The sequence below is a fragment of the Triturus cristatus genome, chromosome 1_1 (assembly GCF_964204655.1).
Source record: "Triturus cristatus chromosome 1_1, aTriCri1.1, whole genome shotgun sequence".
NCBI classification, from domain to species: Eukaryota; Metazoa; Chordata; class Amphibia; order Caudata; family Salamandridae; genus Triturus; species Triturus cristatus.
Window position 1 is genome coordinate 10,008,714 of NC_140579.1, and position 26,965 is coordinate 10,035,678.

The 26,965-nt window shown below is 47.0% G+C and overlaps 1 protein-coding gene across 2 annotated transcripts in view; it reads right to left on the reverse strand.

Annotated features, from left to right (window-relative positions):
• The window catches only part of LOC146869113 (E3 ubiquitin-protein ligase TRIM39-like), a 73,888-nt gene extending 59,946 nt beyond the window's left edge, over positions 1-13,942 (reverse strand). The window contains exon 1 of one of the 2 annotated variants that reach the window (XM_085609599.1): positions 13,421-13,942. In XM_085609599.1, coding sequence (XP_085465725.1) covers positions 13,421-13,840 — 420 coding nt within the window. In that variant the 5' untranslated portion in view covers positions 13,841-13,942. The remainder of the gene's footprint in view (positions 1-13,420) is intronic. The other variant, XM_085609739.1, reaches the window with a different exon arrangement.
• Between the last annotated feature and the right edge of the window lie 13,023 nt (positions 13,943-26,965).

A 26,965-nucleotide genomic window follows, 5' to 3' on the forward strand; every position in this document is an offset into this window, starting at 1 on the left:
ATTATGACTGTCGATATTACTTACTTCGATATTATGTAAATCGATACTTCTTACCCGATTTTCGATATTCTTCACTATATTTTGGCAATTCGATATTCTGTCCATTCTATATTTAAAACTCTATATTCTGTCCAGTCGATATTTTTTATTCGATATAATGACTGTTTACCCTGTGGCACCCCAGTGGAGACCGGCCGTGAAGAAGACGCTGCTGGAGGGAGCCAGACTTGCTGAACCCGGCCCTCCAAAAAGGACTTAATCCAACCCCAGGCTGATCCAGAGACACCAATCTCCGCAAGTCGGTCAAGCAATAAAGAGTGGGGAACCGTATCAAATGCAGCCGACAGGTCAAGCAGCACCAAGGCTCCTCTCCCGCCGGCATCCTCGAATCGCCTCAGTCACTTCTACCAACGCCCCTTCGGTACTGTAAGAGGAACGAAAGCCCGACTGAGCTGGGTGCAAAATCTCCTCTATCTTCACAAACTCTGTCAGTGGTCTGTTCACTACCTTCTCACAAACCTCGGCAAGGCTAGGAAGAAGAGAGATGGGCCTATAATTCCCAGGAATCAGGGGATTGAGGGCAGGTTTTTTCAATAGGGGAAGAATTTGTGCCTGCTTCCAAACACTAGGGACACAAGCATCCAGCAAGGAACGATTAATAATACTGTTCACCTCAAAGTTGACAACCTCCGCTACTGCCGCCAATAGTCTTGCAGGGCAGGGGTCAGCAGGTGAGCCAGATTTCAGTCCCTTCAAAATCTTCAAAGTACAAGACAAGTCAACTGGGGAAAAATTAGCCAGAGAATGCCTAGGGGAGATAGAATCGGAAATGGGCGACGAGGGATTAGATGGAACAAATATGAAACTATCTTGAATCCTTGGGATTTTATCCAAGAAAAAATTAGATAGCGTATCACACCAGGCATCCGTCGCTGGCCGAGAACTTGGCTGAGCTGTGGGTGACAAAGCTCTTTACAATAGCAAAGATCTCCTTTGAATTGTTGTGCGCCTGGTCAATACTGACAACGTAATAATCTTTTTTAGCTTGTAAGATAGCCGTATAATATATTTTCTGGCTCTGCCTATGCATACCCTTTGCCACCAAACAATACTTACTGAGGCGCCAAGAGCGTTCCAATTTTTTACAATCATGCTTCAAAAGCGTCAACTCTGCTGTGTACCACGGTTTAGAGGGAGACTCCCTGGAGCGCCTCGTCGAAGTGGGGATAGCAATAGTAGTCACAGTATCCTGAATCCATTTTGAGAAAGCTAAAAGGCTCCCATCCAAATCCTGAGGGAGAAGCGGCCTACCAGCCGATAAAGCCATTGCAAATTTGGCGGGCTCAGTTCTTTTGAATAGTGGTTTACGGGAGACAGAGGCCATTGAACTAGGTAAGGCCACCTCCCAGGAAAAAAAAAGCTCTAATACTGGTCTGACCAAGAGACTGGAAGGGGGTCATTGGCTTTGATGGAAAAATTAGCACAGATGGGGTCAAGAATATGGCCCCCTTGATGAGTCGCCCGAGTGACCCATTGAGAGTAGTGGGCGAGTTGAAGAGTGTCAAAGAACTCTAATGAATCCCTGGAGTCCATCTGATCAAGATGTATATTAAAATCGCCAAGTATCATACAATGAGAGAAGCGCAGAGCCCGGGTGGTCACTGCCTCACCACAGGCCTGAAGAAAGGACTTCGCAGGACCGAGGGGACGGTAAATCAGAGAGCCCCCCAGCGTGAAATGAGCCGAGAAGCGAATGCTGAAATCAAGGGCTCCGCACCCGCCCCAGGCACTAAAGTCGCACTTGCAAAGAGCCCACTTTTCTTTAAAAATAATAGCCACCCCTCCCCAACGGGCGGTCCAATCTACATATTTCATAGCCCCCAGGAGTAGCCAGTGAAACAATTGGATCTGAGGAGCTATCCAACCAAGTCTCCGTGATAAACAAAAGATCCAAGGAATTATCAGACAGCAGCTCAAACACATCCGAATAATGTTTCTTCAGTGAACCCTAGTAGACCTGCTAATGGAATTCAACAATGGTCGACTAAGACTACTTCACTTCAACGTTTTGCATCAAGCCTACAGCACCCCATTTAAACAAGCCACATATGGTGGAGCGGCTGTAACAAACTGCATACGTTGCTCTGCACCGAATGCAGACTTCCTGCACCTGGCCTGGCACTGTCCTCAAATTGCAGCATTTGGGTGCAGATCTTTGAGCGTGTGTCTGCAAAACTGCCCTTTTAGGATACCGCAAGTGACTACCTACAACACTCAGGAGATTTGTCTCGCTCGCACTGCTGCTGGCGAAACTTAGTGCAACATCATTCACGTAAGAAACGTGGGTGGGAGCTGAGCCCCTAGACCGTTGGACCACACGGCTCACTGACTGAGGAGTCTGATGACCTCATGCCACGGGCAGGATGTGGTGTAAGCGTAAACTTGTCATGTAGTAAAATTGAGCCAGGCCGGAGGCAAACCAGACCCATTACTGGAGGGGGGACAATGTAAAGTTGCCACACTAAATCTAACCACAGCTAACGCTTTTTACTAGAAAACCACCATCAGCGAAGTAACCATCAGATGCAAAGCCCTCCAAGGCCGTCAAACATTGAACCAACCCTCTGCCAGAACCTACAGTCTCTGCACTAGACGACCAATGAAATGACATCAACCTCTTCTCCAACAAATCAGATCGAACATCATCATTTCACGCCCCACACATCTCCCATTTCTTCACCACCAAATGGAACTCCTTCAAATGGTTCATGTATGGGGATCTTTTGAATATCTCTAGGTAAGCTCCTTTCCTTCATCTCCTTTCCTTCATCCATTATCAACCTGCTCAAATGCTCCAAGGAGAGCTCCTTCCACCACACTCTCCTCATCTTCCTCAGTCCAGGAAAACTCACACACTCTTAGAACAGGTCAGATATTTCCCTTGCTAAAGAAACCATCCCAGGTCCCAGAAACCTCACCATCACCTGCCCTATTAACCACCTTCCAGGAGCACATCAGAAAGAATAATCTGTCACAGGAGGACCAATCTGTGTCCATACCAGACTGCACCTTGAGACAACCACACTCCAAGTAGTAGATCATGCCCTCCTTCTCAATGACAAGACCACCCCCGACTTATTTCATACTGGTCTCATGCTTGTGGGCACCAACGACAGGATAGCACCGTTCGGATTACTCGTCTGGCCCACCTTGCTCTTCTTTATGATTTTTCAGACCTCCCTGGCAGGATCTCTCACAACTGCAGATGACTAGCCACGCCACTTGCGATGGCCAAACTCTGCACATTACATCACTGTAGCAGGTCCTCCCACCCCTGTCGACCGAATGGCTCCTTAAAGTGTATCGCATTGCACGACATGAGAAAATCACTTATACTATGAATGACCAATTACATATCTATGAGGCGATCTCAAGCTCTTTCCTTTTTTTTTCTTCTTTTCTTTAAGTCCTCATCTCACCATTCAGCGTCTGCAATTCTGTCAAGAAGCAATCCTTCCGACCTGGGCACCCAAGGCTTCTGCTACTGCATTGGCCAACTGCTTTGTATAATCATAGGACCCGGGGGCATTCAACCAGTCTCATCTGCCCCATGATAAAAACTGTGACCAAATATCGGAATTGTCATTTAGATACCCCCGGTCCAAACGTGCCAAACCAAATGCAGCTTTCAACCAATTATCCGAAAGTGGAGGCCGTGGGTCTTTCCAAAGTTTACATATCTCCCTTCGAGCAATAAGAATTAAGTATAGTAACAAGCCCCTTTGAATTGGCCGCAGTAAATTCATCAGTCAAAATCCATACCAAAAATTACTATAGAAAGTTCAAATTGATCTTGACTTTAAAGATGGCGCCAAGAGCACGCTCTACATTCTGCCAAAACCCACTTAATTTAAAATCACTTGTAGAATATATGTACATCAGCTTCAGAAAAGTCACATCTTGGGCATTTAGGGGAGACTAAAGGAGCAAATCTCGCTATTTTCACAGGGGTATAGTATAGTCTATTAATAACATAAAAATGATTCTTTTTTTACGGGTGCCGGTTTAACAAACTTATATAGGGCTTGAAGTGATAAGTCATATAGATCTGCAGCTTTAGAGTCCAAGGGTGACGGATTCCAGGCCACATACTGTGGAGGGAGATCTGCGTCACCTGCATCAAGGAGTTCCTTATACCAATATGCAACCTCTTTTTTGGGGGATTTGAATTCTGAAGAATAAGCTCGATTTCCCAATCGCCACAAATAGACTCTTTTTCTGCTATTAACCAGGAGGCCAATTGTAGGTATTTAAATTTAGAGAAAGGGCTTCCTATTTTAGATCTTAATAATTCCCACGGATGGATTCCATCTGAGGATACAAGGTCTGACCAAATCGTGATGCCAGCCCTTTTAATAGGTAACGCAAGGCTAGCATCCAAGCAGGCAGGCATCCCCGGGGAGTAACCAATCCCCCCCATCTGCATCTAACCTTGTACCACACATTGAGGGCTGCTCTTAAAACTTCCAGGCAAACTTTTTTTTTTTAAACCTTGAGTTCCAAATTTGTATAAAAACCTTCTCCCCCACCCTCAACTATGGCCATTTCTCTCAATATCTTCCCCCAGTTAGTTTCCTCGGTTATGGACAACAGCATCCGTATGTTTTTTAATTGAAAAGCAAAAGAGCACCAGGCTAAGTCCGGAAGAGCAAGACCTCCCTTCAACAGCTTACGTCTTAACTTCTTCCAGGAGAGTCTAGCGCTCTTATTGGACCAAATAAAGCTACCAATTTTGCGGATATCCTTACTAGGAAAAATCGAGGGGAATAGTGCTGAACAGATATGTCATCTTAGGTAGGATAACCCTCTTTACTAAGTTAACCCTCCCGTAGATAGTCAGGGGGAGGTTTTTCCATCTTGTAAAAAGGTAGTTACCTCCTTGGACACCTTTTTTAAATTGATCAGAGGTATATCAACTAAATCTTTAACTATGATGATTCCCAGATATCTAAATTCCTTGCTCAATCTACCCACCCAATTGTTGATGTTCCAGCACATCACCTCTGTCTTAGAGGAGTTAGCTAGGTAACCGGAATACGAACCAAATTCTTCTAAACAGGCTTCCACTCTTGGTATTACCTCCACTGGGTTGTTAGTATATAATAGCAGGTCTGCATATAAAGCTATATTGATGGAAGCTAAAAGGGGTGATTAGTTCATCCAATCTTAATGCATATATCGCCAGGGCCTGTTTCCAGCATAGGACATGTCTGCGGAGCTAAGCGGTGGGCCCCCCGCTGTGAAATTGGTGCTTTACATACTGGTCCTGCTTGAGCGGACGTTCTCCCTGGTCCTACGCACTTTACCAGGCTGCTCCGATTATCAATGCGTCTGCCTCTCCCCCCGATTACCCACAGGAATTCTAATGCGAGCTGGTTTGTGACACGGCTGATGTGAGGCAGATCCTGTGTGATGGTTGCAGGGAACAGATGAATGGGATACCTGGTGTTGGACTGTGCTAAATTAGTCTATGGTTCATTTCCATTTCACTTGTGACTTCAAAGAATGATCCTTTGTGCATGCTGATTAAGTACCCTTTCAGTGCTTGTTCAGGTTCTCTGGGCGTATTCCAGCATCTACTACTTTCATATCTGCCGCTACTGCCACCCCTACCATAAATGCTCTGCCAGAGGACCCGGATTGCCCCCACAGCTGGTTTTCCTGTATTTTTTGACAGACAGTGGTCACACTTGCTCCTAGTGTGCTAAATTTCCTACGCTAAGGCCTATGTTAGCTTGCACTGCAGACACTAATATCAGGTCTGACGCCACTCTTGGTGGATTGCTTAACGGCAGCTCTCTTACGCACTATCACCTGTCCTGTGAATTACCATAAGGCGAACAAAGGGAAAGCAATCGAATATGCCAGCGGCGGATATGCCAAGCCAGGGGGACTCTGATACAGCTTCTCAATCATCTTCAATTAGCTGTGTCCCGCTAACTTATCCAACACCCGCTCCTGATAAATTGGATCAAATTTTACAAGAAATTAGAGACTCACGTCAAGCTCTTGAACAGCAGATTGGTACTCTTGCTACTGGTCTCACTATCCTGCGAGCAGACCATACTAAACTGTCCGGCACGGTCAAGGGTCACACGCAAACCCTGGAAGACATAGTGCCCCAACATAAGGAACATGCCGACCGTATGCTGCAATTGAAAAACAATTGGATACCCTTCTCGACAGGGCTGAAGATGCGGAGGGTAGAGCTAGGCGCAATAATGTTTGCAGTATAAGTATGCCAAAACGGTCGGAAGGGTCCAATACAGCCCAATTTGCAGAGGGATGGTTGTGGGATCAGGTAGCCCCGGAGGGTCCATCTGGATTTTTCTGTGTAGAGACAGCGCACAGGATCCCCACTGGAAGACAGACGGCGGGAGCGCCGCCCAGACCACCAATAGCCCACACACAACTACAGAGACCGTGACCTCCTACTCCAGAGGGCTAGAGAAAACACTCCCATACAGTATGAAAACGCTCTAATTTCGCTCTACCCGGACTATACTGTTCAGGTACAGCGCCAACAAGCATCATATCAGCCTCTCAAACGGAAACTCCAAGCACTTAACTTGAAATATGCACTCTTGTTCCCTGCAAAACTGAACATTTTATATGATCAGAAATCTTACTTTTTTCAATGCCCTGAAGCAGCAAATGACTGGTTGGAAACTACCCTCGCCTCACAGGCACTGGACAATATAGATCAACAAATACGCCAGGTCACAACACGGCCGATCCAACCCGGAACCCGCTGCATCAGACCAAAACGAAAACCTCCTACACCGAAACCGGCGCTGGAACAAGCTATAAACGGAACGGGAGTCTGCACTTGCGGTGGCCGTTTCCATGCAAGACCCTAGCCAGATACCGCCACCGGAGCAATGAGACGATAATATATTGAACTCGGACTCAGAGTAATGATGCTCTTTTTCCTTCAACCACGTGAGAAATTGTGAAGGACTTGTTTGGCTGGGGAGTAATGGGGCGACCCACGGACACCTACTGCCATTGCCGAACTGATTCAAGATTCTAGAGAGAAGTAAGATGGCATTAATGCATAACTAACCTGTCTTTTCCTTCTCCAGATTTCTGTCAATTTCCCCTTTTTGCTCTCATAATACAGGGTCCCGCCCCAAAAGTAGCTCTCTTCGGAACTGTGACGCCGTGGTCGGTTCCGCTCCCACCCCCCTGCAGCTACTGAATTAAATAACCGTTTGGACTTCGTTTGTTATGTACAATGTTTGGACCAACTTAGTTTAGTGGTTGGCTCTAGTATTGGGTTTAGTAGTTTAGTGCGAGTTATAGAATCTCTGGCTCCTCACACTCATCTGCAACTCTCCTCATACCTCCCCAAGGTAATTACTTGGGATTATGTCATTGTCCCATGGCTGTGCTGGGTAAATACCAACTATTAATGTGGAATGTACGGGGCATGGGGTCAGTACACAAACGTCATAGAATTTACGCCTAATTGAATAGAAGGAAAGTGCATACAGCCCTGATTCAAGAAAACCACCAAACTAATTCGGAAACTATCAAAACGCACAAAAAACGGAAAGGCCAAATATTTAATACCTCTTATTCTGCATTTGCTAAGGGTATGCTCATCTGGGTTAGGCATGGGGTGCCTTTCCTTCTGGGAGAACAACTTATAAATCCTGAAGTGCGCTATGTGTTGCTGCATGGCAAGCTATATGGTATTCCAATAGTACTGGGCAGCATCTATGCCACCAACTTGAATACAGTCCTAACTGACTGGGTGGCATACCCATGGGTCCTGGGTGGGGATTATAACTCTGTACTTGATGTCCACTTGGATCACTCCCCAATCCATGGAGCGGCTTCCATTATATTCTGCTCTATGTTCATGATTTCCCAGATTTCTGATCCTACATACCTCGGAGAAACGCTTTCGGATCATAACCCGCTTAAACTCAGTGTTGAATGGGGAAGGGTGCCCACCCCGGGCCCCACATGGAGACTGATGACCTCATCCTTTACCTAAAGGACCTTACTACCGATATTGACCCTATCCCACATATATTTAAACAATATAAGCTAATCTCTGGCTTAGCAATAAACGCCAATAAATCTTATGCTTATTTCATGCAACATAATGAAAACTCAGATCTTATTAAATTCGGAGACCTTTATTTAAAAGCTGCCCCACAAACCTTTAAATATTTGGGTATACAAATATATAGATCCAAGCAAGACCTGATAGATGGTAACCTCTTGAAAACTATTAGGTCTTTGCCATCCCAAGTCTCTTTTTGGATCTCGTTGCCTTCATCGGTGATGGGCTGAGTCGCCTTCTCCAAAATGGTGATTCTCCCGAGACTTCTATTTTTTTACTAACTTGCCAGTTATAGTTCCGACCAATATCTTTCGTACACTGGATTCACTTTTGACAGAACTTATTTGGGGCAAAGGACGTAGGCGTGCGAGTTTGGCTAAATTGCAACTGAGACCCGAACAGGGCAAACTAGGCACCCCGGATTTTGGTGCGTATTGTATGGCCACCCAATTGCAATGGTTATCATATTGGCTGACAGGGTGAAATCTACGTGAGATGGGTTACACACCACAACTCCTTAATCAGGGTACACTCCAAACGCTGATGCTACCAAAAGCAAGCCTACCGTCCAATCTCCCTTCTTTACTAAAAATGGCGATACGTTACTGGAAACGGGCACTAAACTAGTTTCGCCATACTCCGCTAATACTCCCTTATTAGGATTACCTACCACGACTGGACTCCTTTCTAATCGTGCTGTATCTCACTGGGTACAAGAAGGGGTGACAACTATTGGAGCATTCTTTATGGATGGAACATTAGCAGACCATGATAATTTTGTTAGCACTCAAGGAGTCCCTTCGACCATGTTTATTCTCCATGCTAACATTTCCCATTACATTAAACGTTCCTGGTCCCCCGAAGGAATAGAACCCCCCCACGAATGAGCTTGTGCATGCAATGCATTTAATGGGAACCGGACGTCACCTGACCCAATGGTTATACAGAGGCATTAGAGAGCACTCAGGTACAACACTTACTCTATTATGGACTAAATGGACGGAAAATGTGGGCATATACAGTACATTATACTGCATAGGGCATACCCAACACCACGCCACCTTAATAGAATATATCCGACTGCACAAATCCCCCGCCCTAGATGTCAGGAGATTGACGTGGATATACTGCACATGGTATGGGACTGCCCACGCTTGTGAACCTTTAGGCATACGGTTAGATACAGAGTATAAGAAGTCACTGGTACGAATGTCTGGTCCACTATAGAGAGTTGCCTGTTGAGGCTACACCGGTGCCCGAAGAGTCAGAGGGTTTGTTACAGGTTTGTGGATCTAGCCATTCTCCTGGCAAAAAGAGTGTGAGAAGTTGGCCTGATATATGCTGTCCACTAGTTCTAGTGGGCACCTTGTATCAGTCCAAGCAACCCTTATGGTGATAGGATAAAGACAGCCTTTATTGAAAGCTATCCTAGTGGTAGCTATGGAGAGCAGACTTCAGGCTAAGTTTTGAAGGGATGTAAAGCAGCTTGTTTTACCAGTCTATAATCTCTTGAAGGACCAAATGAAAGGACAACCACACCAGGTATATATTTAAACTACATGTATTTAAGATAAAACACACCCCTCTAGTCTCTTTATGAGGCAAAAGTTCGAAGTACTTAAGTTACAAGTCAGTATTCAACAGTAAAAGCACAAATACACGTTTGGGCCCTAGGTGCGTACCAAACCATATACCAATAAAGTGGTACAAGAACCACGACTGAACTAGACACAAGGCCTAGAGCCTGTAGAAGTGCTTGGAGCACAAGGAACCACCCAAGGTAGTGACACAGGGAACCCACAGGGGACGCGTGCAGTGTGAGAACACAGCAGCGAATCGCCGTTAACTTCTATGGGGGAAAGTCGCGGCGGGAAATTAAGAGTTTAAGGACACTTAGAGGATGACTACGAGCGAACCCTTTTGGACTTGGAGGTGTCTAGGGCCAACACCCACGGGAGCACCGGAGTACTCTAGTTACCTCACCCAGGGAAGCCGGGTGCATAGGTGTCTTTTGGTGTCGGGTCACGTCGCTGTTTTCAATGGAAGCTGGCAAAGAAGTGCTGCTGCCGTGAAGAGGAGAAGTGTCCGGAGAGATCCAAGCCTGGATCTAGGATTGAAGGAACCTGAAAGCAGAGGGGACAGAGTCTGGGTCACTAGCCAGTGACCAAGGGCAGGATGGACCAATGGCCACATATGTTGGGTGCTTCAGGTGAGTTGACGGGTGTCTTGACTCTTCAGCCACGAGGTCTAGGAGGCGTCGACGACGACCAGGAGCTGTATTCGAGCTGTCCCACGAAGTCTGTAGAGTGCTGCGGTGTCGGCGACCAGGATGGATCCAACAAGCCTTGGCAATGGCAAGTCACATGGAAATAGAAAAAGGACGTCGGTGCAGACCAGCGAGGTCTGGGGGACTCACCCAGCGAAGGCAAGTCGGGGCACGTCTGAAGCAACGAGGAAAGCCCAATCAGAAGAGGAGTCGCCTTCGTGGGGTACATAGTATACCATATACTAGGGGCTTATAAGGCACTCCAGAATCCAATTAGAAATGTACCTAATGTACATGGACACCATTTTAGAGAGGAAGCAGCAAGGCTGGGGTCCTGATTAGCAGGGCCACAGCCAGACTAAGGTCGATAAACAGTGAAACACCAGCAAAAAGTGTGGGTAGCCATGTGAAGCAGATCCTACTCTCCTACTACGAGCCATCACAATGAGGTGGAAATCTGCTTTCCCACCTCTGCCATTTACATGGCACGCAGAAACGATTCGATTGTGCTCTGCAGAGAGTGCGATCATTTGGCAACAAGAATATCATGGACTACGTAAAATAGCCATTTCTATGGAATGGGACCAAATGTTACAGTCATTTAAATCTATAGATCCCATGATGACTCCTCTATCCCGGAGCGAAGCCACACCCTCTACTGTCCACTAACACAGCATAAGGTGTACCCCTCCAATTATAGCCCTAGAACTCCGCTTGATGTGATATACCAGAATATACTGGTCTACTTTAATATAGGAAAAATAATTTTTTCAAATGAGAAGATTATAGCGTATTGTGAATAAACGATTATATAGGATGCTAGAGGAAGGGAGGGTGGGGGGGGGGTATTGTTAAATTAAGAGTAAAAAGTTTGTTTTATTGAGTAGATACTAGAACGTACAGGACAACTGCTTAGTAGTGATGACACCTTTAATTTCCTGTCTTCCTCATATTATTGTACTACACATATTGTATATGATTGTGTAAATGCACATTTTTGATCAAATTATGTCATATGTATTTATTGTGCACAAATGTGTTACCATTGCAAGTATGACTATCATAAGAAAATCTCAATAAAATTGTGTTTCCAAAAACAATTTGGGCCAATCTCTCTAGACCATTGTGGTGTTGCTGCGCCTATCTGTAGGAATGCTCAGGGTGTACTGTTCGCTCGTTTGTCTGCCAGCTATTTGCCACCCAACCTGTGACCTGCAAATCAGTAACCTCAGGCCTGGGTCTCAGAGCCTGCCTGACCACGTATTTCTGAGTCGGGGTTGACTGAGAGTTCACAATAGGTGAATACGATAATAGAGATGCATTTTTGTTGTCAAAGATACATGTACCATTAAACATTGACTTTCTCAATATCAACACCTACATACACACCATGTGCTCTTGGGCACCCTTGTCAATGAGACCCGCGGGGTGAAATTTGAATCCCATATTACCCGAACCCATACTTTGCATCCTCTTTAAGACTTAATGCGTGAATCCACTCGTATACCCTGAACACCCACACACACACCTTGTGTTACTCTACACATTTGTCCTCTGTTGAAGACGCATACTTTTTACAGCCTCCTCTTCAGGACCCATAGGATGCATTATTATTCATAAACATACATATTACCCTTCAACAGACTCTTATATGGACCTACAGGGTGCCTAGTGACCCCTTGAAATCCACAAACATTCCTTGTGCTCTTCGGGAGCCTCTTCGATGGGATGCACAGGGCGACGTGTGACCTCTGAAAACCCACACACATAGCTTTTGGTCTCGAGCTGCCTCAGTGTGGCTCACCAAGTGACTTATTGATCTATGAATTTCAGACATATCTTGTGCGCTTCAATCACAGTTTCAGAACACCCACACACACCCCTTGTACTTCTTGGCAGGTTCCTCACAGTGGGACGGTGTGATCCCTGAAGGCCCACAGACATAACCTGTGATCTTCACTTGTAGAACCAGAATACACACCTTGTGCTCCTTTACAGGATCCTAAATTAGGCTCACAGTGATCCCTATGATCCCTCAAGGCCCACAGACATACCTTGTACTCCTCTGCAGGTTCCTTACAGTGATCCCTATGATCCCTCAAGGCCCACAGACATACCTTGTACTCCTCTGCAGGTTCCTCACAGTGATCCCTCAAGTCCCACAGACATACCTTGTACTCCTCTGCAGGTTCCTTACAGTGATCCCTCAAGGCCCGCAGACATACCTTGTACTCCTCTGCAGGTTCCTCACAGTGATCCCTCAAGGCCCACAGACATACCTTGTACTCCTCTGCAGGTTCCTTACAGTGATCCCTCAAGGCCCACAGACATACCTTGTACTCCTCTGCAGGTTCCTTACAGTGATCCCTCAAGGCCCACAGACATACCTTGTACTCCTCTGCAGGTTCCTTACAGTGATCCCTCAAGGCCCACAGACATACCTTGTACTCCTCTGCAGGTTCCTTACAGTGATCCCTATGATCCCTCAAGGCCCACAGACATACCTTGTACTCCTCTGCAGGTTCCTCACAGTGATCCCTCAAGGCCCACAGACATACCTTGTACTCCTCTGCAGGTTCCTCACAGTGATCCCTATGATCCCGCAAGGCCCACAGACATACCTTGTACTCCTCTGCAGGTTCCTTACAGTGATCCCTATGATCCCTCAAGGCCCACAGACATACCTTGTACTCCTCTGCAGGTTCCTCACAGTGATCCCTCAAGGCCCACAGACATACCTTGTACTCCTCTGCAGGTTCCTTACAGTGATCCCTCAAGGCCCACAGACATACCTTGTACTCCTCTGCAGGTTCCTCACAGTGATCCCTCAAGGCCCACAGACATACCTTGTACTCCTCTGCAGGTTCCTTACAGTGATCCCTCAAGGCCCACAGACATACCTTGTACTCCTCTGCAGGTTCCTTACAGTGATCCCTCAAGGCCCACAGACATACCTTGTACTCCTCTGCAGGTTCCTCACAGTGATCCCTATGATTCCTCCAGGCCCACAGACATACCTTGTACTCCTCTGCAGCCTCCTCTACAGGAGTCACCGAGTGACTTTTATGCTGGTTGGACTCCCTGCAGACCACGCATATTAACCTGTGATCCTCTGCACAGAAGAGCTTCAGGACCTCATCATGTTTCTCACACAGATTCTCCCCCTGGTGCTTCGCTGGGAACAGATGGAAGTGTTTTAACATCTCCACGATGTTCCCCAGTTGCTTGTTGGGCCGCAGGCTCCTTCCACAGGACGTTGCTCTGCACTGGGGGCAGAGGGAGTCTCCCTCTCTCCCCTCCCAGCTCTGAGTGATGCAGGAGCGGCAGAAGTTGTGCCCACAGTCAATAGTCACCGGGTCAGTGAAACATTCCAAACAGATGCAACACGTGGCCTCTTCCTGGAGATCCCCGAGCTGGGCCTGGGCCGCCGCCGCCATGATCCACAGATCAGAAAGTTAAAGCAAGTTTCTGTTTTCTTCTTTTTTTAAAGTGGGTGAAACGGCGCCATTGAGGCGCAGCGTAGGCTGGGATTGGCTGACAGTTTGCAGGATTCTCATTGGTTGCTGTGGAAGAGCAGCACCATTGTGGATTGGCTGTGGCCTGTTGGTTTCCATTGGTTGCTGCTGAGGAGAAGGTAGTTCTAGTCTAATTAGTAGAGAATCTGCTTGGTGCCATTGGTTGATTCATCTCAGCGCAGACTCGGATTTGCTGGTAGCCTGGATGTTCCTATTGGTTTCTGCTGAGGACAGCGCAGGCTTGTATTGGTTGACAGCTTGCTGGTTCCCATTGGTCGATGCTGAAGATGTGACGTAGCCTCGTAAATACTCCTGTAACTTATGACTTCACGTTGTGTTTTATGTTTTGCGAAACATAAAACGAAGGAGGAAAAATTTTAAGACAGTGAGAAAGAGAAAAAACAGTAGTAGAGTAAAAATAATGAACGAGTGGGTTATAAAATGAACGAATGACTCAGCGAGACCTAAAAAGCAAGCAAGTCACTGAACAATATTGCACAATATTACTTTATATATATTAATCCCACACAAGAATGCTTGTGTTTCGAAAATCTCTTTATCAAATCTTTATTTTCAAGCTATGTATGGATATGTGTAAGGGTTTTTGAAAACATACGATACATTTGGATTGCTTTATTGATTAGTTCATTGAATCTGATCGACTTCAAATTGATCGATTACCTAATTGGCTGATTAGTGATCATCATAAGAGTTGAACTCTCTCAGTTGCCCGAGGCCAGGCAAATTGGCACATTATAAGAATGTATATAATTTTAGGGTGATTTTATGACGTCATGGGACTGCAGACGTAGTTTCCTTACCAGGGCTTTCATCTAACAGAAGAGTGAATTCTGGGAGCTGAAGTCTGCGTTACCTTCAATTAAACATCTTGGTTTAAGGAACTTTATAATGACTTGTTAAAAACGAAAGCCCAGTCTAGAAACGTTGTTTTGCCGACTTGCTTGGAGCCTCTGTGAAATAAGATGGAATAATTGGAAGTAGCCGAGGTGTAGCATAGGATGAATACTTTATTGATCAGATGATAAGTCTCAAGGGGGGGACCCCACCAGGAGCAGCCCACTTGCTGCTCAGCCCGTCCTCAACTGATTCTCCCACTCAGGCATTCCAACTCTGCATTCTAACCACGCACCAACATTCCACTCTGGCTGAGCAGCGAGGCCTACAATACTAGTCCACTACATCACCTTCCCCCTTTTAACAGAAACAAAAGATTTTTGTAAGTACAGTACAATATGAATCAACATAGGGGTAAAATTGCTAACAATACATCTAAATGAAAAAGACATGCAATAATTCATAAAAGAAAATACATTGCATTAATTAAGAGCAATAAGACATAGCATGCCTCAACCCATTAACGGAGCAAAGAAAAATAGAATAGCAAATGGTAGAAAAAAAGGTAGGAAAAATCAAGCATTCCATAAGAATATAAGAAAAGATTTTGAAGAAAAAAATATATTAAGAAGGGTGAAAGCAGCACCCTGTTGAACTATAAAATAAGTCCAACGTGACAGAAAAGGGTGTGGAATCATGAACCAGAACCAAGAGTAGAAGTGAAAACCACACACTGCCACAAAATTAAATAAGCCGTAGATTCTACACACAGTGGATGAATAAATCCAGTAAGGTAAAGAAATAAGAAGTAGAAACACAGCAGGTGATATCTGCACGTACAAGTGAGGATCACGAAGCCAGTAGGCTTACAAAATGCATACCTGAAAGTGACCTATCCACGCAAAAATGGATATCACCGTTTACATGAATAAATGGCAATCCCTAAACATGCGAAGAAAGCACTCTAAGCGATACGCAATAATGCCAAACAACAAAAAAAAATAGGTGAGAAATCCACGAACCGGTGGAAAACCACATAGCCGAAGGCTATTACAGTGTGAAAATTATAACCAAGCAGTTCAATAAAATAACGTACAGAAATAATTTATGTGACATTTCCACGTACAAGTGAAATGACACGGGCAATGTATGCGTACCATGAAAATCTTGTTACTGGCTGAATTTAGCAGGCTAGCTGTACTAAACTAATGAAAATTCCCATTAGGAAACTTGTAACAGGATAATTAGCTATGAAAAAGTGCATACTTCAATCCCGCTCCTCAACCACTCGACCCGTCCACGCACGCTCGCCTAAAGGCTAGCAGCATCCTCGCTCCTCATCACTCACAAGACCCGACTCACACTCTCCCCCTAAATTCAAAAAATCTCATTCCCCCTATACCCAATCTCAGGACTCTTCGCTGCCTCTACCTCAACACCAGATCCCTGGTCAAACACCAACTTGACATATTCCTGCTTTTGAAAACGGAGAGCCCCGGCATACTCTTTGTCACTGAGACATGGCTCACCACAGACTCCCTGCCAGATATACTCTCGGCCCTGCCATCAGACTATTACATCTTGTCTGCAAACAGAAAACCAGGTAAAACTGGGGGAGGCGTGGCCGCTATTATTCATAAAGACCACACTTTTTCCCCCTTACCCCCTCTAGACCTACCAGACTCGGATAACCTAGTTATCAAATCTGACACCGAGACAGGCACTATGGTGCTAGTATTGCTATACCGTCCTCCCACATCCATGCCTTCCTTCCCTGCCTCCTTGTCTGAACAAATAGCAGGCCTAGTCGTCGACCACGACAAAGTTATGGTCTTAGGAGATTTCAACTATTGGTATAATAACGCTGATGCTGGACCCCACGCTACAGAACTGTTTGAACTCCTCTCCAACTTAAACCTCCACCAACATGTCGCGACCCCCACCCATGAAAAGGGACATACCCTAGACCATATTTGGTCTCACAACATCTCCACCTCCTGTCCCACGGCCTCACCATGCATATGGTCCGACCACCACTTACTGCAATTCTCTATCACCACTCAGGGTTATCAAAAAAACCATGCACCCCCTGGAGGCTCAGTCAGGAAATGGAGAGCTTTAAACCTCCAAGATTTTCTCTCCTCTCTGTCCAACTCCATCCCCACCCAGCTACCAGATATCAATCTGATGGACAAAACGCATTCCGAGTGGCTCCTCTCCGCATGTAATGAACATGCCCCCCTGACCAAGTTCTCTCGCGCCCGCCGCATGGACGCCCACAAATGGTTCTCTGCTGAATTAAAAGAACAGAAACTAGAACTCCGCCAACTCGAACGGAAGTGGAGACATAGCTACCTAGCCTCGGACAGAGCACTGTATAAGACAGCTCGCAAAAAATACAAGGACTCAATCTTAGTGGCGAAATCTACCTTCTTTTCAGAAAAAATTTCCAACGCCAAAAACAAATCACGGGAAATCTTTAGAGTCGTCAACGACCTCTGCAATGACACCAGAACTGCCCCCTCCCAACCCGCATCTCAAACGCTGTGTAACCAACTCAACAACTTCTTCAAGGAGAAGATTGACAACATAAAAAACAGCATCCATACCAATCACCCTGCAGACAAGTCAGACATCTGCAGAAATCCCAACACCCTACAAGACTTCCCCCCCATTGACCCACCCAAACTATTGGAACTTATGAACCGAGTAAAATCGGTTTCACCCAACGATTCCTGCCCTCCGCACATCCTGAAAGAGGTCTACACCATACTCCCTCAGAGTATACTCCCCATCCTGAACACCTCCCTATCACAAGGTACGGTACCCGACTCCTTCAAAAACCCCACCCTGGTCCCTCTCATAAAAAAAAAACCAGGTGCCGACCCCTCCAACCTCGCTAACTATCGCCCCATCTCCCTCCTCCCCTACTGCGCAAAACTACTGGAAGCTTATGTAACCAGCCATTTATCCAACTTCATCGAGATATCTGACTATTTCGAACCCAACCAAGCTGGATTCCGCCAGGCACATTCCACCGAGGCGGTGATCCTTGCCGTGCAGAACACCCTAAGGACCAATGCCGACAACGGAATCCACCAGGCCCTCGTACTACTCGACCTATCGGCTGCGTTCGACACGGTGGACCACACCATTCTATTACACCGTGTCGAACAAGCTAGCCTGAGTGGCACGGCCCTCTCTTGGGTTAAATCCTTTCTGACGGACAGATATCAGGCGGTAAAGCTGGAGAACTTCACAGCCCCCACTCTACCAACCACTTGCGGTGTCCCACAGGGCTCCTCACTGTCCCCCCTACTTTTCAATCTTTATCTTAAACCCCTCCTGCACTCCTTGAAAAACAGAAAAGTAATCATTTTTAACTACGCTGACGATTTGCAGCTGATATTCCCCCTCAACTCCCCGGATTCCGTCGAGGAATTCCAAAAGACCATGCTGCATATCCAGAGCTGGATGGATCGGAACCACCTTAAGCTAAACCCAGGAAAGACTGAGTTAGTACTCCCCTGTGACAGCGCATTCAGCTGGGGACCCCACTTCTGGCCACCTTCCATGGGCACTCCCCCTTCACCATCCCAGACAGCGAAAAGCCTTGGGGTCACTCTCAGCGCCGATCTCTCTCTGAAAACCCAGATCGGAACAGTGATCTCCTCCTGCTTCTTTCAACTGAGAAAAATTGAAAAAATCGCTTATCTGTTGTCTCACTCCGCCCTCATCCAGGCAGTACTCGCGCTAGTCCTCTCGCGATTAGATTTCTCTAACTCGACCTACCTCGGCCTCCCCCTCACCATCTCTAAACGCCTGCAGATTGTGCAAAATCAAGCGGCCAGATTAATCTTCAGGAGCAACCGCAGGCAGTCAGCCAAACCTCTGTTAGCCTCCCTCCACTGGCTCCCCATCACCCATCGGATCATCTTTAAGACAGGCTGCATAATTTTCAAGGCTCTTCACGGAAAAAGCCCTAGATTCATCAACCAACTTATTATCAAACATATCCCGACCCGCGAGCTTCGGTCCGCCCACCTATTCCTTCTCAAGGCGCCGACCTTTAAAAGGAAAAGACTCGGCGGATCCAGCTTCGCACACCTCGCCCCAAAGACTTGGAACTCTCTGCCCTTGTCCATCAGGAGCTGTTCCAAGCTGATTGAGTTCAGACGTGCATTAAAGACCTGGCTATTTCAACAAGCGTACTGCTAGAACTCTACATCCTCCGAATCCTCTTCTCTGTTTCTCTAGCGCCATGAAACCCCTGGGTGTCCGCGCACTTAACAAATTCCGCATAGAAATAGAAAATTCCCATTAGGAAACTTGTAACAGGATAATTAGCTATGAAAAAGTGCATACTTCAATAATGAAAATTATTTCTGTGCGGATGAGTAAAATTCTATACCGTAATAACGTATGTGACGTATCCACGTACAAGTGAAACGACACGGGCAATGTATGCGTACCATGAAATTCTGTTACTGACTGTAGTAGGCTATATATATATAAACCTAAATTAATGAACATTCCCATCTGGAACTTGTAAAAGATAAATCAGCTAAAAGGAAAAAATTTTTACACATTGTGAACCAACAAACTTTGTTGGTGATGCATACCTCAAATAATGAAACATTTTGTTACGGACTGCAGGTTATCCACTCATATACCTAAACTAATACAAATTTCCCTTCAGGAAACATGTAACCGATCAATATCTATACGAAACCCTTGACCATAAAGACTGCTATGCCAACGAAATGGAACATATTGCAGTAATTTTAAAATAAATACCTTCTATTCTTTTTTCTTTTTTTAAATAAAATAAATAAATATTTCACACGAATGAATGAATGGTTGAATAAACTTTTTAGATGTGCCTGAGAGCTAACGATTATAACAACCCTAATACAAAAAAGAATAACATTTTTCCTTAGAGATTAGCCGATGACCAGTACATCAAGGTAATGCTGAATATTAATTCATTACAGCAGTACGAATTAGGCGTTCTTCTGAAGGGACGAAACGTTGCTCCAGATGAAAATAGCTGCTTGTAGAAAATAAGCGAGACTGGCCATATCCTGAAATCCTGGGTATCCTATGTGATTTGTGGAATCCCTTCACTTCCATGCTGTGACACAACTAGATCTTGGCATCAAAAAGGCGTAACTCACCAGAGCATTTGAACAAGCAGGACTTAGAAAAACTAAAGTACAATGTCCTAGTGCTTCACTGAAGAAAAAAAAAAAATACTTTATTGTCCCCCAAAACGGAAAACAATCGTGGTTGGCAACAGCAGCGCTACTGGGTGAACGCTGGAAGAAAGCATAGTTGAAATGCAGAGCTCCGGTGGAAATACAATATGGCGGCACGCTTCTTGACGATGCCCCGGTGGCTCACGGCATGTCAGAGCACACAGACGTCCAGGAGCAGCTCCGAACATCATGAAGGAAGAAACGCCCCGCGAGGAGACGCAGGTGAGCTCTAGCGCACGGAGCATAGCTCGTGCTAAATTTAAACTGAGCCGGCGGTTTAACAGCCACAGCGATTAGTTAAAATAAAACAGCTGACTAAAGTACTCACGAACAACGCTGCCAAAACCACTTCAAAAAGTGCCCAAACTGCATACACTGACGAACTGCTCACCCGGAAAGCAAACTAAATTAGGCAGACTCACTCCTCGAATCGATCAAACAGAATTTGTACTAGGAGTACGGGGATACATTTTCAGGCGAATTAAAGTTCTTTGTACTTCCAGTAGGTGGCAGCGTCCATCTATTCACTCCTGCACTTGACAAATAAATTACAAAACCCTCCGACCTGTCAAAACGTAGAGATCGTTTTCAAGCTTGCCAGTTCTCTCTAGCAGTTGAACTCGCTTAAAGCTCCGGTCTTCGATATCTGTTGAATTCTCCTCAGATAGCAGACGTACCGATCCTGGTTTGACAGGAGAGTGACTGATAACCCAGGAACTGGCAAACTGGCAATGTGCAGGTGAGGGAAAGTAGCAGGAAGAGTCTCGAGTCCCGACAGATTTCAGCGGGCGACCGATGTTGGTCACTGGTGGGGCCCCCTGGTGTCAGGCTTTTATGAATGTAGATTTCCGTTTCAAGGTAGATGCTTTACCTTAGGTAATTTCAGTTTTCTGTTTCCGTCTTTTAAGGCAGCACAGGCAGGTTCTTCCGGATCGTCGCCAAATGAAATAAGATGGAATAATTGGAAGTATCCGAGGTGTAGCATAGGATGAACACTTTATTGATCAGATGATAAGTCTCAAGGGGGGGACCCCACCAGGAGCAGCCCACTTGCTGCTCAGCCCGTCCTCAACTGATTCTCCCACTCAGGCATTCCAACTCTGCATTCTAACCATGCACCAACATTCCACTCTGGCTGAGCAGCGAGACCTACAATACTAGTCCACTACACTCTGACTGCACTAAAGTAAAACTTTTATAATATTTGTCATACCTCTTTTAAAATGATTCTGTTGGGAGGCCAGTTTTGATTGGCTGACAGGCATTTTCCATGGGTATGTGTTGAATAACCTTAATATCAATCCAAAAAGTAAGCACATCTAAGACTTCATCAGTGCAGCACACCATGTTCTAATGCGGTTAACATTAATTATATATTCGTTTCAACATGTCTATTTTCGATTTAAAGAGCCAGTTTTAAAAGCATACATCTGCAGACCCCCAAGAGCTCCGCAGATGTGTCTCATAAGCAGCTGATTAGCTGTCACGAGGGAGAGCAGATGCACATTTCACTGACACGTGTAATCTCCACGCTGCCCACTCAATCACATCAATTACAACAAGCATTGGCATAGCCAATAGGTCTCGCCTTTGGGACCTTATAAGTGTTTAGCCATGCAACAGTTGCCTAACTAAATACTTATAAGGTCCCAAAAGCGAGACCTATTGACTATGCCAAGTGGCCGTGCGGCCCCGAAAGTGATCACGATCGCGATCAAACATCAAAGCGGCCACGAAAGTGAAAGTAATCACGGTCAAGCGCAGCGCGCGCGCCCACGCACATGCACTGTAGCTCTAGGCTGGCCTGGTAGCACTTTTTGGAGCCCTCTCAAAAAGTCTCGCCAGACCAGCGCATGCGCTGGGTCAGGCGAGACCTAAAAAACAACAACACTCCGGCTGAAGCATTGACTAAAACCTCTACTTTCGGTTTGTTATGGTAAAGCCTCAGCGGGATATCAGGAGTTGCAGCGATGAGCTCCCTCCCAGCAGTAATCTACCTACACCAAGTCAGGAGTGCCATAGCAGACAGACTGTGAAGGGAGTGACACTGCTGCAGTCTCTCACTAGGCTGCACATCTGACAGGTTTACAAACTAGACAAAGCGCACAACTGAAATAAACGTTTCACAATTTTACAATTAATGAACGTAACGGTTGTCCCTAAACCAAACTATCATTTCATATATGACGCTAAAAATTTGTATTGCACGCCTTTAAGCATAGCTGGTTTTTACACAGGGGATAATCTATGTATAGGTAAGTGAAGTTATTTCCCCAGGCTCACAAAATGTGGCTATTTGGGCACATCGCAATTAAAGACACAGAATTCTTTTTGCCATATTATTAACAGTGACTGAGGGGTACAACAGATATGCATGCTAGCTAAAAATGCTATCACCGGCCACAGCTTGCAGTGCATGTGCGCGAGTGGTGCGCTTCAGCAGAGGCGCCATATGGCGTGATTACATGCACTGCAAGCTGTAGCCGGCGGTACCATTTTTTAAAGCCCTTACTGAAGTCTCTCCGTGCAGCGCATGCGCGCTGACTCAGCGAGACCTAAAAATAAACACAAGAGTCAGAGAATGAAAGAAGAAACTTCATGCGAGGAAGAAGAAAAGATATTTAATAGCACCCTAATAGGGAAAAGCAGGGACAAAGAGGAGGTGAAAGTAAAAGGGGAAGAAAAGGAAAAAAGTAGAAGAAAGAAACCGTTCTGTTTTGTTTCTTTAAAGATACACAAAGTTTTACTGAATTTGTTTGTACACTGCACCAGGGCCGGATTGGGAACAAGAGGCAGCGCTGGCAAATTTTGCCTTACCAACACCCATACTCAGACCCCCCAGGATACTGCGGCATAAATTTGCAAATTTAGCGGCACAAAATAGAAATTATGCAGCATTTTTGTGGCACTATATTTTATTCCTCATTATTTCTTTTCAGCCTTAAATTAAAGGAAACTGTTTTAACACAGCATTTCACTTTGAAATAGGTATGTTTAAAGTGTCTGAAAGTTTTTTTTTCTATATCTCCTCTCATACATGCCAACATTTTAGGACAGGGACGTCGGAGATTTAAAATAAAAAATCGGGAGAATGAAAATTCCCCATTGACTTTGATGGAGCGGGTAGTACAAAATGTTTTATACCTCCCCCATTCTGCATGAAAATTATTAATTAAATAATCCATTAACTGTAATATTATTCAATGAGTATGCATGTTTATTAATCAATATTATTATTATTATTTTTTTTTTTTTTGAAACCGTTTATTACAGAATCCAAAAGATATACAAAGATGGGCCTACAACCTCCAGGCCGGCCGCTAGCAAACAGAAGGAGCATATAATACAGACAGTAGCACGCACGCTGCGGCAGAAGGGAAATCACAGGAGTTGAAAGAGGCGTTGGCAGCCACATCATCCGGACCCCACACAACGGTTTCATTTTTATATAAATAACAACAAAAAACAAGTCCACAAGGCAACCCACAAGCGGAAACAACAGCATGTGCTCCCCTAGGGGGGGGACCCCACCGATCCATAAGAATATCGAGGGGGGGAATAGATCAGGACGGGGACTAAGTAGACTTACTGCCCAGGACCGGGAAAACAAACAGGCTAAGGAGACGGGGCCGGTGACGGATCAGGCAGTAACGGCGGGGTATAGATTCCCCCACGGTAGGCGTTCCAGGGGCCCCATACTTTCACCCACGTCCCAGGCTTACCTCTCGCAACATACACCACCTTTTCCCGAAACATACACCAATCCATGTTGTCCTTCCACGCCGAGACAGTCGGCGACCTCTGGGAACCCCACAGTTGCGCAATGTCACGTTTGGCCACCATATATCCCTGAGTCGCCCACCACGTCTGCGGCACTGAGTAGTCGGTTGGCTCCCACACATTCAGAAGACATCTCCTCGCCTCGGGCAGCAGCGGCACATGCGTAACTACCTGCAAAACCTCATGCACACCACGCCAGAATCGCACCACCTCCGGGCATTCCCACAAAATATGGAGAAAGGTCCCCAAAGAACCACACCCACGCTTACACAACCCGTCCACAGCATAGCCCATACGCATCAGCCTCGGCCCCGTAACATAGACCCTATGGAGTATCTTGAGCTCGACGAAGCGAAGGCGGGCCGGTATGGCCACCTCTTTCGGGGAGGCCACCGCAGACACCCAGTCCTCGTCATCCAGCTCCAATCCATCAGCCCCCCACGCCTCACGAAGGCCAGTCAGCAGTCCCGAACGGTCATTGATGAGCTTTTTGTAAATTAATGAAATCGTGCCGTCCGGTACATGCCCATCTAGCACTCTATCCTCCAGAGGGGAGTACTCCGGGATGGAGGCAACGTCCGAAAATACGGAGCACAACGCATGACGGATCTGCATATATCGAAAGTACTCCCTGTCCTGCAGCTGGAATTCTGTCTGCAGCACATCGAACGTTTTGAATCCCCCCCTCGTCCAGAGATCGCCCACCCTGCTGATGCCTATCATGTCCCACTTCTCAAAGCCCTTCGAGGTCCACAGGGAGCCCAGCCGCTCAGATGCGTATAGTGGCGTCGCCCGGGTCAAGCGATCCTTCCACCCCATCGCCACGTTAGCCGCGTGCCACACCCGTACCATGACCCGCGTGGGGTCCGTCAGCCTGGCGTCATGCGAGCTAGAATAAAGCGCCCGATTATAGTCACCACCCGGCAGTAACATTTTGTCCATCTCAAAGGCCGGGTTTAGGGCGGGCCCGTAAAGGCCGTGATTGATCGCAGCCAGCTGGGAGGCCCAGTAATATCGCTTGATATCTGGGAGGGCAACCCCCCCGTCGTACCACGGGAGCGTCAGCTTCGCCAGGGTGATACGCGGTCTACCCTCCCAGAACAGTCGGCGCTGCAAACTCTCCACCTCGCGAAAGTAGCACGCCGGGACAACGTCCATTGTATTCTGTAAAGCGTACAGGAAACGTGGCAGCGACATCATCTTAAACAATGCCGCCCGGCCAAGCGGCGAGAGCGGCAAGCGCCTCCAACGCGCGACGTCCTCCTTCAGGCGCTGGAGGGGGGGAAGCAAGTTCTGTGTATATCGGGCCTCCGCGTCCAGGGTAATGAAGACACCCAGGTACCTAAATCCCCGCGGGGCGATCTGGATAGGACAACCCCGCGGAAGGATAGGATCCTCCCCAGAGAGAACATACACACACAATTTAGCCCAGTTGATGACAAGGCCGGAGTTGAGGCCAAATGAGTGCAATACATCAACCAGTACTATCAGTGATTTACGTGGGGAAGCCAGGTACAGAAGAATATCATCAGCGTAAAGAGATACGCGGTCCTCGTACTCGGGGGTCCATCGGAGACCACGGATAGAAGGATGCCACCGCAGCCACTCCGCCAGGGGCTCCAAGGCAAGCGCGAAAAGGAGCGGTGATAACGGGCAGCCCTGCCGCGTGCCCCTGCCCAGCTCAAACGGAGCCGACACTCTACCGTTCACGACCACCTGCGCCAGCGGTCCAGAGTACAACAATTTCACCCAACCGATGAATCCCGGGCCAAACCCAAACTTCGCGAGTGTCGCCCAAATATATGGCCACTCAAGTGTGTCAAACGCCATAGTGGCATCCAGGGACGCCAAAATGGCCAGCTCCAGTATGAACGGGAGACGCGCGAGCACCCCATGCAAGCGCCGCAGGTTAAGCGCAGTGTTGCGATGAGGGATAAAGCCGGACTGATCCTGGTGAATCAAATCGCACACCACGCCAACCAGCCGATTAGCCAACACCTTGGCGAGAATTTTGGGCTCCGCATTCAGCAGCGAAATAGGCCGGTAGGACGTGACCCGGTCCCGCGGCCTCCCCTCCTTATGAATAACCACGATAGTAGCCAGACGCTGGTCTAGCGGGAGGGAACCCGCCGAACGGGCCGCGAGGAACATAGCACGGAGATGCGGCGCCAGCGTATCCGGTCGCAGCTTGTACAATTCGATGGGAAGACCATTAGGACCCATGGCCTTGCCGGAAGCGACCGAACGTATGGCGAGGGCAATTTCCTCAGAGGTTGGGGCGGCGTCCAACGACACTCTGTCCTCCTCCGAAAGGAGAGGCAGCGCGATATCCCTGAGCAGGGCATGGGAATCCTCTTCCGAGCGGGAGGACACCGGGGAATACACCCCACGGAAATATTCTGCGAAGCACTCAACAATTTCTTCCGGTTCAGTGACACACACACCATCCAGTTTCTCAATCGAAGGGACAACTCGACTCGCTCTCTCCTTTTTATCCAGCCACGCAATCAATTTCCCAGCCTTATCACCCACATCATACAGTCTCCCCTGTTGCTCTCTACTGAGGCCCCTGGCCGCCTCCGTGACGAGGGCCTTATAGGCCGCCTGCTTGAGTCGGAGAACATGTAATTTGTCATCCGTCACCCCACATTCGAGGTCACCCTCCAACTCGGTTATCTCAGTTTCAACACGGGTCACCTCCTCCCGCTCGTGCCTCCGGGAATGGGAAATAAGGGACAGGGCATCCCCCCGAATCACCGTCTTAAATGCCTCCCACAGCGAGACCGCCGATGACACAGACCCCACATTATCGTCAAAATATCGCTTAAGGGACTTAACCAACTCTGCACGAATGGTGGGGTCACGCAGATACCAGGGATTAATCGGGACCACCCTACCCTCTCCCCTCGGGAGAATATCGAAGTGCAACAAGAGCGGGGAGTGGTCTGAAATACCCCGCGCCAAATGGCGCACCTCCCCGATCCTCCCCGCATGCGCCGCCGGCACCAGGACATAATCTAGCCTTGAGAGACTGCCATGGGCCCCGGAATGAAAGGTGTACTGTATCTGCGTAGGATGTTTCAGACGCCAACAATCCACCAGCCCCAAGGTATCCAAGAGGCCAGACAACCACGCTTGGGCACGGGGGAGATCC